At 42.3% G+C, this 15,723-nt stretch overlaps 4 protein-coding genes across 4 annotated transcripts; 1 reads left to right on the top strand and 3 right to left on the bottom strand.

Moving 5' to 3' along the window:
- Positions 1-298: 298 nt before the first annotated feature.
- Positions 299-1,996, bottom strand: LOC140786818 (anthocyanin 3'-O-beta-glucosyltransferase-like). The gene has a single exon (XM_073135495.1). The coding sequence runs from the start codon at positions 1,820-1,822 to the stop codon at positions 440-442; it is 1,383 nt and encodes a 460-aa protein (XP_072991596.1). The 5' UTR covers positions 1,823-1,996; the 3' UTR covers positions 299-439.
- A 1,183-nt stretch (positions 1,997-3,179) lies between these two features.
- On the bottom strand, positions 3,180-5,309 carry LOC140787597 (pentatricopeptide repeat-containing protein At1g71420). The gene has a single exon (XM_073136601.1). The coding sequence runs from the start codon at positions 5,307-5,309 to the stop codon at positions 3,180-3,182; it is 2,130 nt and encodes a 709-aa protein (XP_072992702.1).
- Positions 5,310-7,719: 2,410 nt separating this feature from the next.
- LOC140785641 (probable UDP-glucosyl transferase 73B6) lies at positions 7,720-9,628 on the top strand. Its single transcript, XM_073133586.1, has one exon. It carries the CDS (start codon positions 7,897-7,899, stop codon positions 9,355-9,357), a length of 1,461 nt encoding a protein of 486 aa, XP_072989687.1. The 5' UTR covers positions 7,720-7,896; the 3' UTR covers positions 9,358-9,628.
- A 143-nt stretch (positions 9,629-9,771) lies between these two features.
- On the bottom strand, positions 9,772-14,726 carry LOC140787595 (uncharacterized). The gene is made up of 4 exons (XM_073136599.1): positions 13,228-14,726; positions 12,908-12,993; positions 10,836-12,279; positions 9,772-9,786 (listed from the first exon to the last, which is right to left on the bottom strand). The coding sequence occupies exons 1-4, from the start codon at positions 14,677-14,679 to the stop codon at positions 9,772-9,774; spliced, it is 2,997 nt and encodes a 998-aa protein (XP_072992700.1). The 5' UTR covers positions 14,680-14,726.
- Between the last annotated feature and the right edge of the window lie 997 nt (positions 14,727-15,723).

The following is a 15,723-nucleotide window of genomic DNA, read 5'->3' as shown; positions in this document are numbered from 1 at the left end:
TATGGTTTTGATTTGAAACGTTTCAGGAGAATTAATCTTGGGCGAATTTAGTATTGGGGAATCCACAATTTAAGTGTTGGTTACGGAGAAGAGAATTCGACAAATTAGTTTATATATTGATGACTAAAATAAAAATATTAATTTTTAGATTTATCTTCCTTTCCTTAGGTAGAGAGATAAACCTAAAAATATAAATAATTTGAACTAACTATTAAAATAATATCCCCTTTATTAAAATAATATTAAATATATAAAAGTCCGGTAAATGACAAAGCACGGAAAGAAGATTAAGGGTTCATTTCTCACAAGGCTAGTTGGTATTTATTTATTTATTTAAATTGAAGGATAGTTGGTAGGTATATGCATAAACAAAGTGCAAGGAACGAGCTCTCTCATTCTACATTTTTAACAACTGGAACAGGCCCTCATTCGTCCCCCCTCACATTAATTTATAAGCAACGAGAGCATCAATGAGTCTACTGACATCAGTATGAGAAGATCCACCTACCTCCGCTGCCCTCCTGGCCTTCTCCTTCATCTCGTCTGCTCTCTTCCTAATCCCATCAGTCTCCACCCCTTCATCCATTAATCTACAAACTGCTCTCCTAATCTCTTCTCTCCTCACCACCTCCTTGTCTTCCTCCCTCATCCCCCACATCTCCACCCCCACCTTCACCCCAACGCCAAGCAAGTCCACCACCAGCTTCTCGTTGTAGAACTGCTCGGCAAACAGCGGCCACGTGATCATCGGCACGCCGGCGCTCACGCTCTCGAGCACTGAGTTCATCCCACAATGCGTGACGAAGCCACCGACGGCGGGGTGGTTTAATATTTCCGTCTGTGGCGCCCACCCCACCGTGATCACACCCTTGCCTTGCTCCTTGATACCTTCCTCATATCCCTCGATGCATTTGCTCATGACCCAGATGAAGTAATGGTTCGATTCCTCTAACCCGGAGGAGATCTCATGGAGTTGGGCTACTGTTTGGTGAGACAAGCTACCGAAACAGACGTAAACAACTGAATGACAAGGTTTAGAGTCTAACCAAGATTGAAGCTTTTCATGGAGCTTTACAGAGCTGAGTCTGTTGCAGAGACACAGCGGCCCGACGTGCCACGCCTTCCTCTGCATGGCGTTCCGATAATGGTCGGCAAAGTCCGGCTCCATCTCGTAGAAGCTGTTCACCACTGCACCGTAGCTCCTGAGCTCGGATTGCTTGATCCTTTCCATGAACTCCTCGAAATCTGTTTGCTTCTCGCCGGAGTTGTGGAGCTGCGATCTTTTCATCTCTATCCGACGCGGCAGGCCGGGGATTAGCACGGTGCCTTTATCTCCTGTGCTGAAGCTGGCACTGGGTCCATTGCGATCTAAGCTGTCAATCACACACAGAGGAAAGAATCCCATAGAGTGGAACACGAGCCTCGGGACGCCGTGTCGCTCCGCGATCTCTGCTGTCCACGGGAGGAACATGTCGGAGACGACGCAGCTCGGGAGGTGCTCTCTAAGGACTTGGTCGAACGGTTGGCGGAGGCGGTCGAGGGCCATGAAGAAGTCCGCGGTCATCGCAGGAGAAGTGAGGTTCTCACGTCCATCGGGCAGCGACGAAGGCGGCCGAAGCACGAGGAGATGAATCAAGTGGCCGGAGTCACAGGCCTCGTCGACAGAGCGGCGGAGGAGAGCAGTGCTCGTCGGAGTCGTTAGCAGGGTGACCTTGATGCCGCGCTCGACGAAGAGCTTGGCTAGGTTGACCATAGGGATGATGTGACCTGCGGCCATGAGGGGGAACAAGAATATGTGGAGTTGTTCAGCTCGAGAAGCCATCTTAGACCAAAGTTTCTCGCAGGAGATAAGAGTCAAGAATATGAGGGGAGAGAGAGAGAGAGAAAAAGAAAAAGGAAATTGGATTGTACTGCCCTTACGGGTGACGGGCGACCCGACCCGCTATCCTACCCAATTCGGAATGAATTCGAATAAAAAAATTCTATTTGATTTGGATACAAATTTGGATATAGTTTTCGCACGGCATATTTTTTTAAATAATTTTAATTTTTAATTTACTTATTAAAATAATGAATATTAATATTATTACTAATGATGTGTTATATATTATTTGTAGAGATTAATTTCTCTAATTATATATATATATATATATATATATATATATATATTTGACGTACAAAAATATTATTTTTTGTGAGACTCTTAATATTTTTATATTAATTATGTCTAAATAAAATATTATAATTTATTTAAATTTTGAATATGTTAATCTATTTAAGATCTGATTCTCTATCTGAAATTATTCATATAGTTATGATATAGTTTTAAATTTTATTATTCGTCTAATATTCGTATCCGGACTAAAATATAAATTTAAATATGAGTTGAGCACCTATCCGTATCCAATCCATTTTCGTCATCACTGCCCTTCGATTTTAACTGTAAATCTAAATTTTTATTATTTAATTTTTAAAGTAGGCTAAGAATATAGCAAAAATGAAAATTGTGATTATTTGAAAGGAAATGAATGATACCTAGATTTGATGGACAAAAAAGCCTTTTTGTCGTTATGGTAGTCACTACTATAATTTACAAATATTATAATATTTATATATTATGAGATTATAATGTTATAATGCTCTTATATTATAATATTATAATATGTATTTGCAAACCTAAATGTATATTTGCTAGCTTATATAATATCTATAATAATTATTTTCAAGTTTAAGTACATATTTGTTGACTTAAATAGTGTTTATGATATTGAGTCAAACAAGAGGATAGAATGCAATTATCCTAAACAAATTCTTTTAATTAGATAGAATTATTTTAAAAAAAATTGAAGAGATCAAGAGAGAATTCTGTCAATATAGGCGTAAGAAAGCTCTTTTATATCTAAATAAAAAGAGAAAAAAATAACTCCATACGAGACGCGTTAAGATGCACTTCCCGATAACATTTGAAAAGAAATTGGAATCATCTGCCAGATGTCTCGATAAAAGTCCAGATTTAGATGGAGCTTATTAATCTGATATATACAACATATCTGTATAAAGAGAGTTGGAAACATGCGGGAAAATCTTGGCACTATGGATGCCTACTTGTCTAGAAATGTCTGGGAAAGAACCACTGTACATTTCATGTGATGCCGTTGCCTTCCATAATAGAGAACTGATCACCAATAATCCCCGCAAGAGCACAACCCATTGGCAAAGTGATGGAACCGGTTTGCATCCCTCACAACAATATCTTTCCTGATATAGTTTGACGCCAGCCTGATGAAGTTGTGGCAATCCTCACAGATCCTTATGTTCTTCATGATCCTCACACTACTCCCTATGGAGGAAGGATTCATCAATGCAAAAGCCAATGCCAACTTCTCGCTGTGATACAACAGCCGCTCCTCCTTGTGCTCCTCCACAGTCTCATGTAATACCAATCTTGTATCAGCCACATATCCCATTTCCTTCAGCTTATTTGCTATCCGTTTGAGCTCCACGTATATTGTTTCTCTTTGTGGGTGACGCCAACCACCTGCAGAGAATTCATGGATGTGATTGCCAATCTCAATCCAGCTCAATCCTACTTCCTTCTTCACCCCAAATTCCTTCATCTCCTTCCTGACAAAGGCTCCATCGCGTGAGCTCCCAGTGGCGCAATAGATGTTAGACATCATCACATACCCAACTGAGTTGTTAGGATCCAGCTCCATTAGCTTTTGAGCAGCCTTTTCCCCTATCCTTGCCTCACCATGCTTTCTGCATGCCGCAAGCAATGCACTCCAAATGACAGAGTCCGGTTGCACCGGCATTCTGGTGATGAGGTCCTCAGCCTCTGAGAGGTTTCCCGCGCGCCCAAGAATGTCAACCATGCAGGCATAATGATCAAGCTCAGGGGAAATGTTATATACTTCGGACATTGATTTAAATAGCTCCCTACCTTCTTTTACCAACCCTCCATGGCTACAAGCTGTGAGTAGTCCAACAAATGTAGCGGAATCGGGATCAAGATCCATGCTTTCAAAAGTTCGCAGTGCATCCCTGCCTTGCCCATGAGCAGCATAAGCTTTAATAATCGAATTCCACGACACCTTGTCACGAATCTCCAAGTGTTCAAAGACGCGCTCCGCTAGCCCAATGCTACCGCATCGAGCATAGCCATGGATTAGAGCATTGGAGAGCACTGCGTCGCCTCCAAATCCAGATCTCATGACTAAGGAATGAAGAGCCGAGCAATGCCGCTCAGTAGCCAACCCTGCACACGCCTTGACTACAATAGAGAATGTATAACTATCAGGTTCAAAACCTTCTTGACGGAGCTGGCAGAAGAGATGGATTGCCTTCTCTGGCTCCTTCTCAGTGCATGAGGATATGATCCCTGTCCAAGAGACAATGTCATGCTCTTCAACCCCTGAGAATATCCTATAGAACTCATCCACACTACCAGCAAGACCTGAGTAGGCTTTGACGAGTGCAGTAGCAACTTCAACCTCGGAGACATAGCATGTTTTAATTGTAAGACAGTGCAATTGCCGACAATGCCAAAGGTATAACACTGATGGGATAACGCTGAGAAGAGTCGCTCGATCAAAAACAATACCGCAACGATGCATCTGGGTGAATAAACAGAGCGACCGATTCAGCTGGCCACTGCGCTGAAATCCTGCAAGCATGGAATTCCACGAGATAAGATTCCGGAAAGGCATGGTGTTAAAGACCAACCAAGCATTGTCGTCGTCACTGCAGCTGGAGTACATAGTGATGAGCGCATTGCCGACGAAGACGTTGCCATCGAGAGCGGATTTTAAGGCGAGTGTGTGTACCTGGCGGCCTCGGATAGGGTGGTTAGACGTGGCGCAGGAGCTGAGGGCAGTGGCGAGGGCGAACTCGTTGGGTAAATGGTGGTAAATCATGGAGGAAAGGAGGCGAAAGCAGGAGTCGTGGAGGCCGAATTGGGCGTAGCCAGAGAGGAGGGCGGTCCAGGAGACGAGGTTCCTTTGGGGCATTGCGTCAAACAAGCGGTGAGCGAGGTCGGCCCGGCCACACTTGGAGTACATGTTGAGGAGGTGGTTGGAGAGGAAGATGTGGTCGGGAATTAGCGAAGGGAGGAAGAGCAGGCGGCGGTGTAGAGAACGGCCGAGGCGGAGGTGGCGGAGGCGGGCGCAGGCGTGGAGGAGGGCGGCGAAGGTGAAGATGTCGGGGTTTGAGTCGGGGGAGATGAGAGTGGCGAGGAGGGAGGATTCGTATTGGGGTAGAGATGGAGGAGAAGAGTGAGAAGGTAGGGTGATCACCTCTACTGCCGTCATGCCGCGAGAGTAATCGAGGATAAACAACCACTCATGCACGAAACGAACGCCGCCAAACAATTATTGGTAAAAAGAAGTTGGGATGAAGGCGTCGGATGAGGGGATAAACACCATTTTATTCCTGAGAGTTGTAACAAAACAAGTTAGCCTTTACGTTATAACTATTGGGTGCAGTAACTAATTGGTTTTTTTTAAAGTATATATACTAATTTATTATTTTCTCTTCTCTTATTCTATACTATTTTAAATAATAATAATAATTTAAAATTAATATTTTATATCTATTTTAGACAGTACTGAATTATTACTACTACTTTTCATTTAATCAAAAAGTATTTTCATCATTTAGTTTAAAATATCATTAATTTTTAATACAAACTTACTGTTCTTTATTAATTTTATATCAATTTATATTACATTAAATATAATTATTATTCGTTATACTAATATTTAACTTTAACTAACTAATATAATAACTTATATTAATATTACTTTTTTTTTAGTATTAAAAATTAGGATACTAATTTCTATAATTACTTTTATTTCACTGTGTGAACAGTGAAGTTGTGGACTGGGCTTAGTATTCATTAGGGATAATATACTTCCATATATTGAAACTGCACCCCTGAGAGTACGAATATACGAACTCGGACCAAACCGAGTTAAAATTTTATTACCGATGTATCGGTGTTAAATGTTACATTAATAACTTCAACGAGACGTATCACCAAACCAACAGATCATGAATAGTAGATTATGAATAAGTACACAGCTAATTAAGCTACAATGACTTGATTGGGTTATATTATTTGTTCTGGAAATAATTAATCTACGCAAAAAATCCATGATGGAACCAGAGTGGCATTAGAAAATAAATAAATATTTATTCCTAAAAATAATGAACAGTTGCAGAAAAATATTTATCTGGACAGGAAAAATCCACGACCTTCTTCTAATACATGTTGAATGTCACAGTGATATCATACTATAATATATTTACTAATATTGTATTACTATATTTTATAATATAAATGTGATTTTTGTATGTAATAAAATGATAAATTTATACTAATTTTTATTTTATATTTTTAGAGCATCTCCATAGGTTGCTCCATATTTGGAGCCAAAAAATGGAGCAAGGCACTTGGCTCTATATATATTAAAATAATAATATAATATATATTATTATATTAATTATTTTAAATTACTTAATAGGTTACCTTAATGTTATTATTTTTTAATAAAAAATATATTGTTAGAAAACTCTTATCGAGATCTTTAAAATAAGACTAATATTTAATAGTTTCAGAAGTATTTTAAATTACTAATTTTTTAATTAAACGTATCGAAATTATATTATACGAAATAAATATCGAAATAAGCATTACATGTCATTAACTAAAAATATTAAAATTACATTACATAAAATAAGCAGAAATTAACCAAATATAATAAAAATAATAGATATTTAATATTCTGGTAAGTTATCTTCGTAGCCACCGATTTCGGTTCTGGTTTTTATTTTTAATGTATTTCATATTTAATTTATTTTATATCTAATGTATTTTAATATTGAATATTTACATTGAGAATAATTTTGAGTAATTATATTTTATGACACATAATTTATTAAACTCATTTTTATAAATAATAAAAAATTTAAAATTTAAAATTTAAAATTTAAATTAACTTAAAAATATTTTAATATTAGACTTATTTTTAAGGTCTCGATGAGACATTTCTAATGGTATTATATTTGTTAAAAATTGATTAGTAAAACTAATTATATACTCAATTTAACAAACTAAATTATTTAATAAAAAATATAAATAAAATTAAAATTATTAAATATAATAATTATTAGGTAATTTTGGTATTTTAAAAAGTCCCACTATTATTAGCTTCTAATTTGGAGCTAGCTTTAAAGCTCCATTGGAGCTCAACCGGGCTCCAAATTTAAATTTGGAGCTCAATCGGCTCTAAATTTAAATTTTGGAGCCCGATTGAAGTTGCTCTTATAAAATACCCACTATATTTTTTCAACTAAATATTAAATAAAGCATCATCTTTTATCCATTGAAATCTTCTATCCACAGCGAAACAAGTAAATCACAAAAATACTATAAATTATAAAACCGCAGTACAGTAGTTGGAAGTATAGTCAAAATCAAGATTCCATGACTCAAAAAACGTGTTTGAAAGAATATTATAATCGACTTACTCTCGGTACTTGTTGATCCGTAGTATTCAACTAAACAATATATTAATTTATACTGATATTAACTTTTTTAAATATTAAAAATTAGAAAATTGTTTTAAGAGTTGACCGTGGGCCAAAATTTAATATATCTTCTCTTGCAATAAGAGTAAGATAAAACCTATATAGATCTCAGATCTACTCTCCATTCCTAGAGCAATAAATGTAGAATGACAGTCTTGGTGGACACTCGTACAACCATTTATTTCACAGGGCACCACAGATTTAAGAAGGCGTCAGAATAGAAAATTGGTCACCAATTGTTAAGAAAACCACGAAGAAGAAGAAGAAGAAGAAGGATCTTCTTCGTGCTCTAGTTTCACTTCTACCATGGATCTCCAAGTCTTCTTCCTCCCCTTCCTCACCCCCGGCCACATGATCCCCATGGTCGACCTCGCCCGCCTCTTCGCCCGCCGTGGCGTCAAGGCCACCATCGTCACCACCGCCGCTAACCTCCCCTTAATCCAACCCACCACTGATCTCTTCAACTCCTCTCTCTCTTCCCGTTTCCATCCAATCCAAATCCTCCTCCTCCCCTTCCCCTCCTCCGAGTCCAACCTCCCCCAAGGCCAAGAAAACCTCCTCTACTTCGCCACCCCGGCCATCACCCAGGAGTTCGACACCGCCATCGACATGCTCTCTTCCCCATTTAAGCTTCTCCTCCGAGACCACCACCCGGACTGTTTGATCTCTGACATCTTCTACTCTTGGTCGGTCGACGTCGGACACGAGCACGGAATACCAGTATTTATCTTCCATGGCTCTAGCTTCTTTTTCACCGCCGTCGCCGGCGTAATGAAGTCCCTCAAGCTCGACGCCTTCGATGACGAAGAGCCATTTGTTGTGCCTGGGCTGCCTCACCGGATCGAGATGACGAGGGCGCAGCTACCAGGCTACATAACTAGGCCAAGCCACTCCACGGGGGGCATGATCAGGGCCTATACCGAAAGCGACGGTGTGGTGATGAATAGCTTCTACGACATGGAGGGCGACTACATCGATCTAGGCAAGAACTCAGGGCTCATCAAGCTGTGGCTCGTCGGTCCCGTGTCTCTCCACAATCGAGACGACACCGACAAGGCGGTGAGAGGAAACGAAGCCTCCATTAGTACCCACGAGTGCTTAAACTGGTTGGATACCAAGAAGCCGAGGTCGGTCATCTACGTTTGTTTCGGTAGCTTAGGCCGATTCCCCCCGGCCCAATTGAGGGAGATCGCGTTGGGGCTTGAAGCTTCCAAGTATGCGTTTATTTGGGTTGAAAAATATAACAAACAGTTGGTGGACATCTTACCTGAAGGGTTCATGAGCAGAGCGGCGAGCGAAGGGAAGGGCCTCGTGATCAACGGCTGGGCCCCGCAGCTGCTCATATTGAATCACGAGGCGATCGGTGGATTCGTGACGCACTGCGGATGGAACTCGTCCTTGGAGGGAGCGAGCTCCGGGGTGCCGATGGTGGCGTGGCCGCTCTTCGCCGAACAGTGCTTTAACGCGAAGTTGCTGGTGGATGTGCTCAAGGTTGGGGTCTCGGTTGGGGTGACGAGGTGTAGTGAAAGGGAGGAGGAGAGGACGGTGGTGGGGAGAGAGGAGGTGGAGAAGGCGGTGGTGGAGTTGATGGGAGACGGAGAGGAAGCGGAGGAGAGGAGGAAGAGGGCACGAGAGCTCAGAGAGAAGGCGAGGAGGGCGGTGGAAGAAGGGGGCTCGTCTTATAACGAGATCAGTCGTTTAATCGAACATTTGTTGGGTCTCAGAGCTGCTCGAGTACATCGTGTTAACGGATTGGTTGATCCCTGAATTCTTCCACTTTGTGATCCAAATTACACACTAGAATGTGTGATTAGTCTCTAATAAATCACGTCATGCTATTATATATATATATATATATTTTTGTCCTCTTCTATTTTAGGCTAGGTTGTATTATTTTCCACTCGTGTGTAACTTTTACCTTTCCTTGTTTTTTCTTGTATTTTCGTGAATATAGACATGATTAAATGGCCCAGCCCGATCAGCCTGATGATCATGTCTACGTAAACATCACCATTTCAGTGGAAGTTTCTTTTGTTCACTTGGCATCTGTTTAGCTAGCTAAACAACTTATCGGAAAGCCTTGTTTTGTTTGATTTGTCGTTGAGTTTGAACTTGATTAATTAGTCTAGTTTTTTAATAATTAATTTAATTAAATATAAAATATTTAGTTATTGAAATAAGTTAGGAGTTTTTGAACTGGTTCAAAGACTCCATAAACTCACACCAAACAGCACAAGAAAAGTGATACAATAAATATTCAATAAGACACTTTAAAATTTGGTCCAACCAAAAGTGTGTAAATTATATTTTCTCCGTTAATTATTAGGAGATAAAAAAGCTGATAATTCTTATAACCATGACTTGTTCCACGTGTTTGATATCTTATCATAAAAACGAACCGTAATTCAATAGCTAATAAGCTATCACGAAGTTGGTGATCGGCTATAACCTATAAGTCGTCGATGAACGAATACTCTCCCTTTTCTTTCCAATGCTTTAAAGATAGAGAAACAATTGCAAGGTGAGGATGGTAAGTTGCTTATTTTCACTTCCTTGCATGTGAAAACTTTTTTTTTTCCTCTATTAATCTGATTTTTGGATTGGGATATCTGTGTCTAAATTAGTTTCATAGCTTTAGTTCTCGCTTAATTTTGCTATACTTTTTAGTATATTACAATCATATATGATGATCAATTGGAATTGGACCTAGTCTGAAAGGAATTATTAGTCGTTGGCAATATTAAAGTTTGTCTCAAATTAGAAGATGTGTTCTAACGGACAGATCCAATTTTGTTCGAATGCTTTGTTAACATTGTATTATTTTTATGCATTGGTATTGTACTGTATCGTGTTGTGAGTGGTTGAGGATTGCTTTCACTGTTCCTCGCCTTTCACCAACATTTTTTTTTAATCTTTGTGCAACATAGACCTCCCTACTTTGCAAAGCCCATGAAAGGTATTAAAATGCAAAGCCCATGGAAGCTATTTTAAGGTTGAAGTGATAACGACCCTCTTGGGATTCGACACATGTAGATTAAAAAAAAAAGGTGGAGATATAAATCATAGGGCATTGAACAATTATAACATTATTCCATATTGCTACTTTACTCCTTTCCCATTTAACTTATATTATCAGGCAGATTATTTTTAAAACTATTTTCTCTTAATTTCGGACCCCCTCCGACGCTACCCGAACCGAACCGAGCAGCTTTAAGGCCCACCAGATGTTCGATCAAACGACTGACCTCATTATAAGATGAGCCGCCTTCCTCCACCGCCCTCTTCGCCTTCTCCGCGAGCTCTCGTGCCCTCTTCCTCCTCTCCTTCGCTTCCTCCCCTTCTCCCATCAACTCCACCACTGCCTTCTCCAACTCCTCTCTCCCCACCATCGTCCTGTCCTCCTCCATGTTACTACATCTCCTCACCCCGACCGGGACCCCAACTCTGATCACCTCCACGAGCAACCTCTCGTTCATTAACTGTTCAGCAAAGAGCGGCCACGTCACCATCGGCACCCCGGAGCTCACCGCCTCCAAGCACGAGTTCCACCCACAGTGCGTGACGAATCCTCCGACGGCCTTGTGGTTCAGTATGAGCAGTTGCGGAGCCCAGCCGTTGATGATGAGGCCCTTACCTTCTCTGGCCACTCTGCTCTCGAATCCCTCAGGTAAGATGTCCGCCAAATGTTCGTTATATTTCACCACCCAAATAAACGGGTATTTAGAAGCTTCGAGTCCCAATGCGATTTCCTTTAGTTGGGCTGAGGTGAATCGGCCTAAGCTTCCGAAACAGACGTAGATTATTGACTTGGGTTTCTTCGCATCCAACCAACTTAGGCACTCGTGGGTGCTAATGGAAGCCGTGTTGCCTCGTATCTCCTTCTCGATGATGTCTTTGTTACGCAGAGACACGGGGCCCACGTGCCACATCTTGTCCTCCCACGCCTCCTTGAAGAACTCGACGTAATCGCGTTCCATCTCGTAGAAGCTATTCATCACAATGCCGTCGCTTTTCGCAATGGATTCATTTATCCTGGCCAAGTGTGCGCTGCGAGACGAGAAGAAGTCGGGTAGCTGCGCTCGAGTGAGCTCGACGCGGTGGGGCAGCTGGGGCACAACAAAGGGCTCGTCGTCGCACGCGAGACCCACGTGGGGCCTCGCAGTTAGGACGGCGGTGGAGACGGCGCAGGAAAAGAATCCCGTGCCGTGGAAGACGAGGCGAGGGACGCCGTGCACGTGCGCGGCGTCGGCCGACCAGGTGAATAAAACGTCGGAGATAATGCAATCGGGGCGGTGGGTGTAAAGGAGGTTAGAGAAGGAGTCCACAAGGAGGTCGATGGCGGAGTTGAATTCTTGGGTGAGACCTGGGGTGGGGAAGGCGGCAAGGTTCTCTTGGCCTTGGGGGAGGTTGGACTCGGAGAAAGGGAAGGGTAGGAGGAGAATTTGGATTGGGTGGAAATGAGAAGGGAGAGAGGAGTTGAAGAGATCAATGGTTGGTTGGATTAAGGCGAGGTTTCCTGCGGTGGTGACGACGGTGGACTTGACACCGCGGTCGGCCAAGAGGCGAGCGAGGTCGACAATGGGGATCATGTGGCCGGGAGCGAGGAAAGGAAGGAAGAAGACATGAAGATCCATGGAGGTATGTTTGAGAGATGCTTGGGTTGGAATGGTTGCAGGCGGAGGAACAACACTGCAATTTAACTCTTCTCTATTGGAGCAAATCTTCTGTTGCTATGCTCTGCAACACTATATTGGAGCAAATCTTCTGTTGCTACGCTCTGCAGCACTTTTTCCCAATATACCTCTAAAAAACAACAGTTTCATGACACGCATGGATGGATACACTTAGGAGGTATTCATTTCCTAATAACTTCCTTATTAGTTTATTTATACTTATTTTCTTAAAAAATTATATAAGAAAATGTATAATGGTTTAGATTATAAACGGATATAATTGATGTAATTATTACCCTTAATATGACATAAAAATTATATATATTTTAACAAATGACTAAAATAATATTTATATTAGATGGATGAAGAGAGCACAGAGGAGAGGAGAGAAGACAAAGGAAAAAAAAAGGGAGACAATAATTGAGTGATAGTTAATTGGATTGATATTTTTTAAGGTAAAATATTAGTAAATATAAAAAAAAATATTGAATTGATATTTTCTTCTCTTATTTTTTAACAACAAAACACCCATTTACTCTATAGCAATTTGTATTTATGCTTTTGGATAGTTTATGAAAGTAATTCTCTCACTTTACTCTTCACAAGTGGCAACCTGGCCTTGTTTTTGCACCCAACCAAGTTACCAGGTTTTCTTCCATTGGGAGGAGACCAGAGGATTTTGGTCGCTCATTCCTCCGAGATTGCTAAAACTTAGACAAGGAGACGCTTGCTGCTTGATAATCGAGATATCAAAGTTGAATTTCTTATCGAATTAAGTAATAGCTAGAATCTGAGAGTTATTCTTGTAATAACTTTAATTAATTACACAGACCAAAAACAACATAGGCTTCTCTCCCAAACACAAGCATGCATAGGGATGGCACTTCTTTTTCCTCTAATACTTTCCTAATAGTATTTTTTGGGAAGCTTTTCAGAGTACCCCATTAGTCATTACTCAAGCTACCCGACCCGACCCGACCCGTGCAGCTCTAAGACCAACCAGGTGTTCGATCAAATGACTGACCCCATTGTATGACGAGCCACCTTCCTCCACCGCCCTCATCGCCTTCACCCTGAGCTCTCGTGCCCTCTTCCTCCTCTCCTCCGCTTCTTTTCCACCTCCCATTAAGGCCTTCACCGCTTTCTCCAGCTGGTCTCTATCCACCACCTCTCTCTCCTCCTCCCTCTCACTACATCTCCTCACCCCGACCGAGACCCCGATCCTAAGCACCTGCACCACCAACCTCTCGTTCACGAACTGCTCGGCGAAGAGGGGCCACGTCACCATCGGCACCCCGGAACTCGCCGCCTCCAAGCACGAGTTCCAGCCGCAGTGCGTCACGAACCCCCCGATGGCCTCGTGGTTCAAGATGAGTAGCTGCGGAGCCCAGCCGTTGATGACGAATCCCTTCCCATCTCTCGCCATCCTGCTCTCGAACCCGTCAGGTAAAACACCCACTAAATGTTTGTCATATTTTACCACCCAAACAAACAGGTGCTGCGAAGCTTCCAGTCCCAACGCGATCTCCTTCAATTGGGCCGGGGCGAATCGGCCTAAGCTCCCGAAACAAACGTAGATTACCGATCTGGCTTTCTTTGTGTCCAACCAATTTAAGCACTCGTGGGCGTTAATGGAGGCCGTGTTGCCGCGTATCGCTTTCTCGGTGGCGTCCTTATTGCGCAGAGATAGGGGACCCACGTGCCACACCTCGTCTTCCTCGTAGGCCCCCTTGAGCAAGTCGACGTAGTCGGGTTCCATGTCGTAGAAGCTATTCATCACCATCCCATCGCTCTTCCCGTTTGAGTCGTGCATCCGGACCAACTGATCGATTCGCGTCGAGAAGAAGTCTGGGAGCTGTGCCTTCGTGAGCTCGACGCGATGGGGCAGCCCGGGCACGACAAAGGGCTCGTCATCGCACGTGAGGCCCAAATGGGGGTTCGTGATTCCGATGACGGTGGTGACGGCGCAGGGGAAGAATCCGGTGCCGTGGAAGACGAGGCGGGGAATGTCCAGCGCGTGGGCGGCGGCGGCCGACCACGTGTAGAAGATGTCGGAGACGACGCAGTCGGGGCGGTGGTCGTAGAGCAGAGCGGAGAAGGGCTCCTGGAGGAGGTCGATGGCGTAGTCGATCTCCGGGGTGATAGTCGGCGCAGGGAAGGCGAGGAGGTTTTCTTGCCCTTCAGGGATGCCGGACTCGGAGGAAGGGAAAGGGAGGAGCAGGATTTGGATTGGATGGAAACGGGAAGGAAGAGAGGAGTTGGTGAGTTGGATGGTGGGTCGGATTAAGGGGATGTTGGCGGCTGTCGTGACGACGGTGGACTTGACGCCGCGGCCGGCCAAGAGACAGGCGAGGTCGACCATGGGGATCATGTGGCCTGGGGCAAGGAATGGGAGGAAGAAGACGTGGAGATCCATGAAGAGAGAGACGAGGACGAGGAAGGGGAAGAGGAAGAAGAGACAAAATAAATTATATATCCTTGTTAATTATAATATCTATCTCTATAACGAGGGGAGAAGGGGTTTGGTGATATAAGTATTGACATAGATAGAGGCGGGCGGAGGACTTAGAATTTAAAACCTTTCTACAATGGACGAGCAGATTCTATGCGGCGACGACTGCACTAATGGACTTTGATATCTACGTATCCAATGCTTGTACAACAACCCATTAACCCTCCTAATATTACATCACTCACATAGATTACCATCTTGACGATTTAATTTCTTTTTTTCTGGAAGCTTATTAGAGACTAGTTGAAGGTAATGCCATCTCGATTTTGAATATATAAATTACTTCAAAATGGCAACAGTACCCCATGAAAGATGTCAGGTAGAGAGAGGTACTTGGAACTGTCAATCAGTTTATGGATAGAGAAGCTGGTGTCCATAAACCATAGCCGATAAATAGCTTGTCGTGATAGATGTTTGTTTCATAAGTAAAGTGTGTTGCGACATATCATGGGTGTCAATATTGGCATGCAACTTCCTAGTTCATATACAACGACAATAACAACCTTGTAAAGAATAATATATAAAACCCAAAATACATCAACCTTTATATACACACATTGAAACAAAGGCAGATGAACAAACCATGCAAACAGTGAACAGGAACCACACCAGAAGCATGATAAATTAACACGAACTCTATGTATATTGTCTACCCAAGTTGTGGAATGACAAGAAGAAAAAGAGAGAGGCAAAATGTGGACAATGTAACAAATCTACGATCAAGATTTCTCCTCCTTTTCCTTGAACAGTGCCTATGTAACAAATCTACTACCAAGATCTATCCTCCTGTGTGTTTACCTTGCCATGAGTTGTAAAAATGGTTCACATTAGTCTTATACACAGTGTTGGGTAATGTCCTGATTGCACAAAATTGAGTTGATAGGTACTATTCTCTGCTACCAAATAGGTTGCAGGATCGAATCAAATTTCAAACAATTATTATGGATA

Source organism: Typha latifolia, chromosome 4 (assembly GCF_019914945.1).
Source record: "Typha latifolia isolate L0001 chromosome 4, TyphaL0001v2, whole genome shotgun sequence".
Classification (NCBI taxonomy): domain Eukaryota; kingdom Viridiplantae; phylum Streptophyta; class Magnoliopsida; order Poales; family Typhaceae; genus Typha; species Typha latifolia.
This window is presented reverse-complemented; position numbering and strand designations above follow the sequence as displayed.

Coding starts and splice junctions, on each gene's coding strand:
- LOC140786818 (XM_073135495.1), bottom strand. CDS start 1,822: ATGGCTTCTCGAGCTGAACAACTCCACATATTCTTGTTCCCCCTCATG.
- LOC140787597 (XM_073136601.1), bottom strand. CDS start 5,309: ATGACGGCAGTAGAGGTGATCACCCTACCTTCTCACTCTTCTCCTCCA.
- LOC140785641 (XM_073133586.1), top strand. CDS start 7,897: ATGGATCTCCAAGTCTTCTTCCTCCCCTTCCTCACCCCCGGCCACATG.
- LOC140787595 (XM_073136599.1), bottom strand. CDS start 14,679: ATGGATCTCCACGTCTTCTTCCTCCCATTCCTTGCCCCAGGCCACATG. Junction 12,994..13,227: donor CACGGGTCGGGTCGGGTCGG/GTAGCTTGAGTA, acceptor ATTATCAAGCAG/CAAGCGTCTCCTTGTCTAAG. Junction 12,280..12,907: donor TCCCAATGGAAGAAAACCTG/GTAACTTGGTTG, acceptor GTTAAATTGCAG/TGTTGTTCCTCCGCCTGCAA.